Here is a 12,853-nt window from a genome sequence, read left to right as displayed (position 1 = left end):
GCTGTTTAAAGTGGTATGTGCTGTTTAAAGGGTGCAGAAGAGTGAAAAACAACAACACAGAAATAAAGCCTTCACTGGTTTTTGCAAACTATTTTGGACACTTCCAGCCATTTGTGAGTCAACCTGTGGTTCATGAGACAACAAATTGCTACCAAGCCATAAAATCTCCTCTGGGTTGTTAAGCCAGCGTAGTCGCTGCATGGTCATCTGGTAGACATTAGAGCCAAACCACCAAAATCACATGGGATCTATGCAAACACAGACCCAAAGCTGGAAACCCAAAACAATCCTGACAGCACTTACAGGGCATGATTCAGATCTTAACTTGTTGACCATATTTTGAATAAAATCATTCCACAGTTGTCAGTTGGTTGAGCTGCACTAGGTTAGGGCACCCGTGGAGCAGGTAGGACTTCAATATTTTTGCTCAAGAATATATATATATATACAGTGGGGGAAATAAGTATTTGACCCCTTGCTGATTTTGCAGGTTTGCCCACTTACGAAGAATGCAAAAATCTACAATTTTAATCATATGTACATTCTAACAGTGAAAGACAGAATCCCAAAGAAAATTCCAGAAAATCACATCATATGAATTTATTAAAATTGATAACCATCTGATGAGGAAAAACAAGTATTTGACCCCCTGGACAAACAGCATGTTAAAATTTTGTAGAAAAGCCATTATTGGCCAGCACAGATGTCAAACGGTTTTTATAGTTGGTGACAAGGTTTGTGCACATTTCGGCAGGGATGTTGGCCCACTCCTCCCTGCAGACAGCCTCCAAATCATTCAGGTTCCGAGGTTGTCGCCTGGCAACTCGAATTTTAAGCTCCCTCCAAAGATTTTCAATCGGATTCAGGTCTGGAGACTGGCTAGGCCACTCCAGAACCTTGATGTGCTTCTTCTTCAGCCACTCTTTTGTTGCTTTGGCGGTGTGCTTAGGGTCGTTGTCGTGCTGAAACACCCATCCCCGACCCATCTTCAGCTCTCTCACTGAGGGAAGGAGATGTCGGTCCAGAATTCCACGATACATGGCCCCGTCCATCCTCCCCTCAATACGATGGAGTTGTCCCGTCCCCTTGGCTGAAAATCACCCCCAAAGCATGATGTTGCCACCACCATGCTTGACGGTGGGGATGGTGTTCTTTGGGTTGTACTCGGTGTTCTTTGCCCTCCAAACACGACGAGTTGAGTTGAGGCCAAAAAGTTCTATTTTGGTCTCATCTGACCACATCACCTTCTTCCAGGCCTCTTCTGAGTCGTCCAGGTGGTGAATGGCGAACTTCATGCGGGCCTGTACATGTTTCTTCTTGAGCAGGGGACCTTTGCGTGCGCTGCAGGATTTCAATCCATGACGGCGTAGTGTGTTACCAACCGTTTTTTTGTAACTGTGGTCCCAGCTGCCTTCAGTTGATTCATCAGTTCCCCCCTTGTGGTTTTGGGATGATTCCTCACCGTTCGCATGATCAGGGACACCCCACGAGGCAAGATCTTGTGTGGAGGCCCAGACCGAGGGAAGTTGGCGGTGGTGTGGTGCTTCTTCCATTTCCTGATAACTGCACCGACAGTTGATCTTTTCTCTCAAAGTTGCTTTCCGATTCTCTTGTAGCCCATCCCAGCCTTGTGCAGATCAACAATCTTGTCCCTGATGTCCGTAGAAAGCTCTTTGGTCTTGCCCATGGTGGTGATGTTGGATGCTGGTTGTTTGGGTGTTGACAGGTGTTTTTTATACAGGTAACTAGGTGAGGGAGGTGTATTTGATGTAGATAATTGGTTCGGATTGGGGCTGTGTCTTAAAGAAAGACTAACTGGCTTGTAGGAGCCAGAATACTTGCTGTTTGTCCAGGGGGTCAAATACTTGTTTTTCCTCATCAGATGGTTATCAATTTTAATAAATTCATATGATGTGATTTTCTGGAATTTTCTTTGGGATTCTGTCTTTCACTGTTAGAATGTACATATGATTAAAATTGTAGATTTTTGCATTCTTTGTAAGTGGGCAAACCTGCAAAATCAACAAGGGGTCAAATACTTATTTCCCCCACTGTATATATATATATATATATATATATATATTTTTTTTTTTGGGGGGGCATTTCAGCCTTTAATGGAAAGAACAGCTAGATAGGAAAGGGGGGAGAGAGGAGGGGATGACATGCAGGAAAATCTTCTCAGGTTGGAATCAAACCCCGGACATCGAGGCATACACCTCTACATATGTACGCCTGCTCTACCAACTGAGCTAACCTGGCCACTGCTCAAGAATATTTTGACAGGTTTTCCATGATTTATTGGGGCCACAAATGGCTCGATAGTGTTTTAAGCCCCCAACGTCTCCTTCCAGGCAGCGCTGCGACTGTTGACTTCAAGGCACCTGACCCTAACCTTAACCCTAACCCTAACCTTAACCATTGCGTAATCCTAGTGCCTTCCAGGCAGCGCTGCCTGGAAGGAGACGTTGGGGGCTTAAACATAGATAAACCTACAAATGTGTAAGACTGAACAATACACAAAGTGCATTCCATATTGATGGCGCCTGAGATGTAGGAATTCCCTTCTGTTTCTATTCAACATCATTGCCCCCAGCTTAAACAGGGAGAAATGGCAAAAATGGGTTGCAGTAAGGACAATGTTGCAAAACAACTGTGTTTCTAATCTCAAGCTCTGGCCAATCTCTGAAAGATAACAATTCAGCGGAGAGTAAACAATGTACTTTGTCAAGGGAGTCTCTTCAAGTGGTAAATCTTAATCTGAACTCTCTGACTTGGTTGGTTTTAGTTTTACATTCTGTTGCAGTGATATGATCTTTTGACTTTCATCAAACCTCAGAGAGAAAGACAGAGAGAGAGGTTGCACATGGGGAAGTACAGGTAAGTAAAGGGAAATTCGATATTTCATGTATATACTGTATTCATTTGGGAATGATCTACAAACATCTATGTCTCCATGCTGAAAATAAGAACATAAAGACTTGAATTGACAATTCTACCAGGTGACCGTTTTGAAGTTAGTCTATTATTCATCACGTTCCGGCTAGATTACTGCAATTCAATTTACTGTGGTATATCTAGCTCCCAAATTGCCCGTCTTCAGTTAGTTCAAAATGCTGCGGCCAGACTTATTTCTAACTGTCGCAAATATGACCATATCACCCCTATCCTCAAATCTCTATGCCCGTTCGACAGAGAATAGATTTCAAAATCCTGCTCTTTGTCTTCAAATCTCTACATAACTTAGCTCCCGTTTACCTATCTGAACTCATTCACTCTTACACTCCTACCAGAAGCCTAAGATCACACGACCAGGTGCTCGCTATCTTCAAGTCGTTGGTAAAAACTTACTTATTCTCATTAACATATTGATTTCCTATTTGAGTTGACCTTCTTTTGTATATTTGAGTCAGTGTTTTAAGGTTGCTCTTAGCCTTGTTGTTTTTATTAGGTGTTTTATGCTCTGTCTTGCTGGTTTTATGTTTTTTATGCTAGCTCTGTAAAGCACTTTGGTCTGTCTAGCGGCTGTTTAAATGTGCTATATAAATAAATGAACTTGAACTTGAACTATTAATGCAAAATTTATTTTTGTTTTATCAAAAGAGACGAGATAACAAAACTAATAGTCTACAACTACGCTAGCAACTTTTGGGGCTGTACTTAGGCAAGTTGTGCTTTGATCCAAATGCTAACGGAAGCATGCTAAACATGCTTAAAATGACTAGATAGATAGATAGATAGATAGATAGATAGATAGATAGATAGATAGATAGATAGATAGATAGATGGATAGATAGATAGATTTTTATTGATCCCAAAAAATGGGAAATAACGGTGTTACAGCAGCAAAATATCAGACACACAGCACACATACAGAGTATACATTAAATAATAGGAAACAATATACATGAAATAATAATTGAATACTACATGAGCAATATTTAAAATGTATACAATTTGGAAATAAAATGCACAACTGTTTCAATAGATATAGATAAACTTAATGTGCAAGTTGGGGAGCAAGAATGTACAACTGTTTCACCAGTAATTATAGGATGTAGATAAACCTATTGTGCAAGGTGCAAACAAACAAAAGACTGGTATAACATAACTATCTAATACCTAATTGATGCCTTAAACATAGACATATGAAGAATCTATGATTTTTTAAGAACTTAGATACTAGTAGTTTTTAAAGAAAGTGGACTTGTGGAGGTGAATCTAAAGACTATGGGTTTTAAACCTGCACTTATTGTTGTCTTATTTGAGAAATTCTGTGTTAAATGTAAGGGATTGATTGTGAGACTTACCTTTGTATCCGAGGACAGCCACTGCTATGGTGAGCAGGGCACAGAGCACATAGAGCAGTGCAATGGCCGCCCTCAGTGCCCAGTCATTTTTACACTTGGTGCACTCCGTACCCTCCTGAATTCCTGCAATATACAACGGAAGTTCTGTCACAAATCTGTGTAGACCATGCAGTTAGTCTGCCTTATCCTAGTAACAAAGCAAACTGTTGAGGAGCAGTAGTAACTTAAATGTTGTGCAACTGGAGTAGAGAGTTAATAAAAAATACACCAAAGGTTTTCATTAGAAAATGAAATCACAAGGGGATTTTTTCTTCACTTCATATCCAAGTTTAGTACTGCGTGTCTAAAGTGGGACACACTGTGTCTTTCTTCAGCCAAGTAACAATTGAAAACATTTGCCCCCATGAATAAGAAGACTGAGTGTGAAACTTAAAAAACACTGAACATGTGTTTGCCATACGACAGAAACCGAAACAAAACAGTACCATTCCTCTTGTGTGTGTCATTTCTCGTTGCCATCCAAGCTAAAACCATGGTGCAGTGAAATCTCTGGTCATTCATGTCACAGATGTTCACTAGTCTTAACAAAACGTCCTGACAAACACCAACAAAATGTGATACAATGCTAAACATTACGCTATAGGCAGGATGTTTACTTAACTTCATTGGAACTGACCATGTAGCCTCTGGCAAGCAGAGTGAGAGGGCAGCTGGTGTATATTCACAACAGGCAATAAAAAATAAATTTCTTTAAATCATATTATGTAGAAAGGGGGGATTTCATGTAAGACTATATCAGACAGAAAGGTTTTAAAATAAATAACTCGAGCAAAAACAAAACTGTTTAAAATACAATTTTATTGTTGTAATATCAAACTTGTCTTAAAATCTGGGCTATCCAAAATGTGACTTACAGGAAAACTATGGTTTATTGCAAAATGGGTATTATTTTCTCTCTGGCAATAGCTCTGTTCAATTGTCAAGAATTTTAAGCAAACTTTTGAAATGTAGCAACAAAAAGAAATGCGAATTAGGCTGGCAAACTGGTTTGGAGCGAATAAACTTTGTTTCATAAGAAGTTGGCGCTATAGGCTCTAATCCGCCAGTAAACAGAGTAGAAGAAGCAGAGGTTGCTAACTGGAAACAAAACGAGTTGCCTTAGCCATCTTACCCATCTATGAGAGAAAAAGCAGAGAGGTCTTTGAGGAATTTGGTTTAATTAGGTAAGTTTTTATTTTTTATTTTATTGTCCGTGAGTATTAACCATGTTTCATGCTGCCTGGAAACTAAGACACGTTATTGGAATATCCGGGAACACGCCGACAGCAGAAACAGATGATCACTCCTGTGAGTTAAATGTTTCACTACGTCAGAACTTATTTGGCAAATGCTCTTCCATATCCCATTGAGCGAATCAACTCTATTTCGATAAAGTCAAAAACTGCCTCAATCAAGCGTAAAAATGTTTTGTGCAATTGAGGAAGTTTTATTGAATTTTGCCATTTCCATCCAGCTTTACTAATGCAATATTTCAAAACGTTCATGAAACTATGTGAATGGAAACACGGCTAGTAACGCTGAAATCAAGTATTGCTGAGATCTTGAAACAGGACCAGATTGCTAAAAATAGAAAGAAACACAAGCAGTCAGACAATCATACTAGTCATAAACAAGCCAAGAGTTTAGCAAGATTCATTACTGTACCACTTTATTTGGAGGTTAAACCAAAAGTGAGCACACCCGAAATGTCAAAATCCCTCATTGCACAGAAAAACAGTTGTGTGCACAACTATGGCAAGTACAGCAGGTAAAATAAAGTTGTTTTTTGATTTCTCTTGGCTAATCTGGCAGTTTGGTTACAATCTGTGTGATCACCTGACTGATCATTTTACCATTTATGCATTGCTTTCAAATTCAAAAACATGCACTTGGCATTTTGGGTAGGTCTATTGTTTCCACTGGGAGAAGCTGCACAAATTGCCCAGCGGAACTGACATCTTCATATGACTTCACAGTATCAGAGGCCTGTCTCTGTCCCTTTAAGTCATGTCACCCGTGATGGGACTGAATGTGTAGCCACAAGAGGCTCCATCCTTCCCAGTCAGGGGTGGGCCAGGACCACCAGAATCCCCAGTACCCCGGGAATTTGGCATCTTGGCTTTGGACCTGTACATCTGTGCAAACATTGCGTCTGACCACCTCAAAGAGGCCCAGCGTTAGACCAAGACATGGATATGCAGGCCACTGTTGTCCTTATGTGTGCTGAGAGCCTCATGTTGGGAGCCAGTGTGGAGCGCTCCACTAGAGATCCCCCACGCTGGTCTTGACCACATGCTGCTTAAAGGACAACATCGCACCATGTAAACAAGCAGCCGACCGTCTGCAGGTTCTGGGTCAAGAGCAGAGCGGGGGCGGTATTTCTGTGTTCATTAGTGTTTTAACATGTTGGCAGTATCATACTGTATGTGTGTCCCTCATGCTTTCAGGGTTACTGAATTTCAATTACTTTTTCAGAGTCAAAACACTTTCACTCAGGCTTTTTCCATTCTACATGCTTAAACTTTTCTACAAACCCCCCACTACGAACATACAAGAACAGATTCTTCAAGTTATAATGCCTCCGCATACCATTGTTTGCTAGACTGTATGTCAGATTGTGTGATTAAAAAAAATTAAAAAAGCATGAATCTTAAAAGCATCCTTGACATGACATTTTTTGTCATCTATCTGCAGTCTGAGACTGTGTTGATGACTGGACTTTGAGGTTCAGGTTTAAAAAAAAAAAAAGATGCTTAGAATATAAAAGACCAAATCTCTGGTTCTGCTGTATCAATTTAGCAAACTTTAGCTTTAACTGTCAGGACTTAAACTTTAAAGTCTTTTGATTTACCACCATCACATACTGTACTGTAGAACCTGGCAGAGACAGGTTACAAACTCAGATTGTCATGTTCTTACAGCAATGATGCTTTCCCTGAACTAACATGGGAATTCATTCTGGGAAGAGCAGCCAGTAACTCTTTCCAGGGTCGCAATATTTTCCCACTGCTTGTCACTGAAGTGTTTTCTGTTCTCCTCTAAAAGCAACAATTCTTACAGCGATGTGGCACACAGTCATGATGAAAAGCAAATGCTTTCAAGGTAGCTGCAGTATTCTGTTACACAGAATGCAGAAAGAAAACAAACTACTGGATTTCTATATTCATACTAGATGTGAGCCAAGTAGTTCTTTGATGGCTTTCTTTGTCATAATTACATCCACAGAGGATGTTAAGATATGTTAAGGTAATCATGGTAAAGTAAACATTTCTGAGACTGAACTCGTACTGTTTATACTGTTTATTATCCTGATGATGATAATCCGAGCACGCTTCAGGAAAGTCTTGGACAATCAAAAGCATCATGTATAATCTTTTCAAATAAAATGAAATAAAAAGAAAAGAAAATCAAGTAGAGCTTCCAAATCCAAAAGTCACCATAATTTCTTCTTTGCTTGTACTGCTTACTCAGTTTTGTGTTACAACCCCCCATGATGTATCTCACTAGTCAGCGAGTGTGTCATGTTTAATATCCAAAGGGCCACTGAGACTTCTTGCTGTCTACGCATAAACTACCACAGTACATAAACATGCTGACACATACATGTCATGAGCTGACTGAAAACACATTGCTAAACTAAACGGCCCGGTACAGAACAGGCAGGTGTGTGTGTGTGTGTGTGGGGGGGGGCTTCTTAACCCTGTTGAGGGTTAATAAGCTGGACGGCAGCCAGGACATCCCAATCAACAAGATGGAATCCAGCCAGGTTACCCCCAAGAGGTAAATAAATGCCAGAAAAACCTCGAAAGAGCAGAGGTAACATGAAGAATACTGCATCTTACATATTATTACTGTCAAGTGAGAACCATGTATCTCCAGTTTGGGCCGTTCTTTTGTATTTACGCAATCATTTATGGGCTGATCTTATGGACCAAGACATAAATTAATACCCGTGAGCATTTATCTTCAAATTACTTTTTAGCCATGCTACCAATTTGGGATGATTGTCCGTCAGTCGGTCCACCACTTTGGTCCAGACTGACATTTCTCAACACTTACTTTTCTTTTTATCTGCTGTACAGTTCGTTCAGGCCAGGGCCTTTAACTGCAAACTGATTTTGACGATGACAGCAAAGATGGTGGGCAGCGACTCAATGCCGGGCAACTTGGCAAGGGGTTCAAATCATCGGGCACAATAGCCTGGTCTGGCCTGGCCCCAACACCGGCTTAGAGGGTGCAACATGGCATAGATGGGTGATGTTATTATACATCCACAAGTGGGACGGGCGTCACGGAAATCTCTGTCCATTATTTAGATGGCACAGGAACATCAGGGCACACCGGTGGCTATGCGGGTGCTTAAGAATTAGATTACCATAAAATTAGCTAAAGACATTCATGGTGTCCAGAGGATGAACACTAATTACTTTAGTGATCCCTTGAATTTTCCTCTAGTGCCCCCAACAGTTAATACATTTCACTTATCCAATAAAATCTACTAGAATGATTGTCATGACATTTGATACAGACTTTCATGTACCCCTCAAGATGAATTCTAATAGCTTTGGTGATCCCTAGCATCTAACATCTAGTGTCATCATCAGGTCAAAAATGTAATTTGTCTAATACTTTGGTTTATAACCAAATACCTACCAGACCTTTCCACCATCCTCAGCTGTACTTTGTATTAAAGGCTAGTAAATATTAACAAGCTAAACTAAGATATGAACACAGTAAACATAAAACCTAAACATCAGAAAGTTAGCATTGTCAATGTGAGCATGTTAGCATGCTGACATTAACATTTAGCTCAAAACACCACTGTACATCCTCACAGAGACTCTGGTAAAATCTTGGTAAAATCCTTTTTGACAAAGAGACTATTTTAAGAAACATTTAGATATCTCTAGAGCATCTACTGTAATTGATCTGACCAGTGGAAGAGCTGCACAAATTACTCATGCAAAGAATAAATTATCGTCAGTTGTGGTTCAGCTTTGTCATTAGCTGTCACCAGGGGCGATTCTAGGATCAAACCTTTAGGGGGGCTCAGCCCTTAATGAGAACGTGACATGGATACAGTGCCTTGCAAAAGTGTTACCCCCCTCCCCGCTAAATCAGTAATTTCATTAGCCGATAATCTCTGAGCTAGCTACTGAACAACAATGTCAGCAAACGTTTTTTGACACTATGATTGAACTAAACCTGACACTGACTATAAGTCACAGTAATAATGACCAATTTGACACAATGTTCTAACATTCAGCAATTTTAGTTGCTTACGTTTCAATTTGGGTTCTAATCTGCGCCATGAAATTACCAACTTCTTCTCTGCGGACTACCAACGTTAAATTTCACAACCGCACTCCTGCTCTCCCTCTGACAGATTACATAGAGACTCAGCCAAAGGCAGGAGTCTGGCACAACCACCTCCGATTGGCCAAACCTAAGTTGCTGTTAACCCTTTCCTTGACTGGGTTACAAGTGCGAAGCACTGGCGTCAGTGACACAGGATATTAAAAGGGAATCAAGCCCTTTGAACCTGTAGATTTTTGTCCTTTGTTACTAACAGACAAGTTCGCAAACTCTCACTTTTTTTTTTTAAATGTTTAATATTATAATTTTTAGGAGGGCTGAGATTAAATTTAGAGGGCTTGAGCCCCCCTAAAAAGGGTCTAAAAAAACCCATGGCTGTCACGTTAATTCACAAAAAATGAGAAAAGAGGCAGAGAGAGAAAGATGGGGGCAGTCCAGTGTGGTGTCTGTATAACAGCTGTATTTCATTTGGACTCGGAGTCAGTCAAAGAAAAAACAAATCTCAACACTTATTCCATTATTCCATGTACCTGCCATTAGACTTGCCTGCATGCCCTGTCTCACTCCTGGCTGGCAGTGGAAACTTCCATGGCAACACAAAGAAAGCCTGTACAGACTAGAGGCTTTTTGTGTGAAGACCCTTTGTGCAGAGTGTTAATACTATGTTATATACAGTAACTGGGTGGCTACCATAGCCGAATATGGTCACAAGCCAAAAACCAGTAGTCGCACAGACAGGCCATGCCGGTTTACTCCACATGAATGGAGTCTTGCGGATTACAATGCTGCCAAATGCTGCATTATTTGGAGCATGTCACAGTATTCAGTATTTTACATGAAAAAAGTGAATCAATGAAACAAGACTAAGCATAATTTCACTAATTACGCTTCCCATTCATTGTCTATGTAAGCAGCCAGGCAATGCATTCTGGTAGCGTCTTTTGCAATTCACTGCAATTCAGACAGATAAGACTGATGTAATTGTACTTATCTAGTGCAACCTAGGCTTGAAGAACTGAGAGTGGTGCTTCTGACTTCATTCTTGAGACAATGCTGAACCTATAACTGAGCTAACAAGGTGTGCTGGGGTTGTGGTGTCCCCCTTTGGCCCTTATAGCTACCCCAGTATTAACAGTCGCCAACTGGAATGTTAGCAAGTAAACACTCTCGAACAGGGGAAGTTACCACTGAGACAAATTACTAAGACATTAGGGTCCTTGAATTTCTGAGATAGCCTGGGCCATGTTTTTTTTCACTCGCTGCTAACAGGTTTATGACACCTTAAATTGGGCTCCGGTACTCTAGAACATCTGGACCTTGTTACAGTGGAGCCAAATCAAAGGACGCATGCTAACATTTAATACATAATTCCTTCATGCCAAGCATCATCAGAATAACGGGCCAATTTCATTTTTACTTTGCCTTCTGTGTGCTATTTTGGGTGTTTTTATAAGAAACCTTGTCCGTGATATCAATGATGAGTAAAGAGATCAGTGGTTTACAGCCGCCAGAGATCTGTACGCTGGCTGCATGTCTGAACAGGATGAGATGTCCTCATTAAAAATACTCACACATGCACAAAAATACACATTGCCTAAAGCTGAACAGTGTCTTTAAAGGCCTTGGCCACAGACTATATGATAAACACCATACTGTTATATATAGTACAATATGGACCAGCAGCTCTGGAAAACATCCTCTTCAGCATGCCATCATACCTTAAGTCTATATTGGCCTGCAATAAAACCTACTTAGGGACTGTACAAAAATCCCCCCTAATAATTTTTGGAAGGAAAGGTAACAGATTTCTTTAGGAGAGCATGGGAAGATCTTTTGAACTTTTTCCTCATCCCAGATACATTCTTCCTTTGTGAGATATATTGTGAAAGGTTGTTTTTTAAAATCAAAAACTTACATCACAAAGATTGCTTTGATTTTTTTTTTTTTAGATTTAACGCTGTTGGGTTTCTTGAAAGAGCTGTCTGGAAGGAATATCTCCTAATACAGCCAGCTATGTGACTCAGGCATCATGTATAATTGAATTGAATTGAATTGAATGTAACTGATTTGAGGAACAGTCATACATCTAATCATATACATATTAGTTAGTAGCATCTGATATAATTCATATATACAGTATTTTCATTAAGTGGAATCACAGGTGTTTCAGCCATTACGCAGCTGTAATAACCATTTACTGTGCAGCTCCTTATTGAAAAAAAAGAGTGGCTGGAATGGACTGTCAAAAAATTTGTAATGCCAGGGAGGGTCTTGCTTTTTACAAAATTTTGCATAAGATTCAACCACCCTCCCCAATAGTTTTTATCCCGTCCCTTAATTTATATTTTTTTTCCTTTGCTGGAAATTGCAGTTTTTACATCTGGGTCACTTTGAATATGATTTGCTTTTAGAAAATTTGATATTCTTTGCTTTAAAAAATCATTTTAACCTGCATATACAAGAGCCACTGCAATCTTGCCTATCACCACCTGCTTTTTATGCTTTAAATGCTTAAAGATTATATTTTCTCTGCAAAGTTTATATAATGAGCAGGCTGCTGTTTTCTTCTTCAAAGTGCTAGAAAAGCACAAACAGAGCCTGTTGGTAGAGGAAACAGTTAGATGGCCTATTAAAACAGGGATTTAGATCCAATGAAGGAGAGAACATGGAGTTGATTAGATCTGGTTTTGTCATCCCATCTGTGCTTGGTTAGAAGAAGACAGACTGTGACAAATGGGTCCTATGTCGTAATCTCAAGAGACAGACTTTTAAAGCACGCAAGTGTGCCTCATAAACAAAGTTGGGCCACTGTATTAAGGATACTTTATGGGGCAGGATTGGATGTCAAAAAAGTCTTTGTGTTTCAGTCAGCAGTTTCCATCAAAGACTGAAATCCAGGTTCACTGTGTGTGTCTCCTGGTCTCACTGTGGATGGTGAGATTTTGAGAGAAATAGTTGGCAGTCACATCTGCTACCACAAGTTTCGGGAATGTGCTGTAGGTCCACCGTGAGCTGGCAAGCAGAGATGGCATTGGCAGGCAGGATTTTATATAGTTTTAGTGTAATTGAGAATTAATATTCCCTGGAAAAGCTGTAAAATGCAACTCAAATAGCACCTGCAACTACACTGTAAAAATGTATGTTTTTAAAGTGGGCATATGCAAGTATGTACACTCATCCAAACACACTAA

The 12,853-nt window shown here is 40.1% G+C and overlaps 1 protein-coding gene across 1 annotated transcript in view; it reads right to left on the bottom strand.

Annotated features, from left to right (window-relative positions):
• Positions 1–12,853, bottom strand: part of colec12 (collectin sub-family member 12) — a 34,540-nt gene that overhangs the window by 8,210 nt on the left and 13,477 nt on the right. The window contains exon 3 of the mRNA XM_028594111.1: positions 4,308–4,430. Within this exon, the coding sequence (XP_028449912.1) occupies positions 4,308–4,430 (123 nt within the window). The remainder of the gene's footprint in view (positions 1–4,307; positions 4,431–12,853) is intronic.

Source organism: Perca flavescens, chromosome 12 (assembly GCF_004354835.1).
Source record: "Perca flavescens isolate YP-PL-M2 chromosome 12, PFLA_1.0, whole genome shotgun sequence".
Taxonomy (NCBI): domain Eukaryota; kingdom Metazoa; phylum Chordata; class Actinopteri; order Perciformes; family Percidae; genus Perca; species Perca flavescens.
The sequence above is the reverse complement of the archived record's forward strand: the minus strand, read 5'-3'. Positions and strand labels throughout refer to the sequence as shown.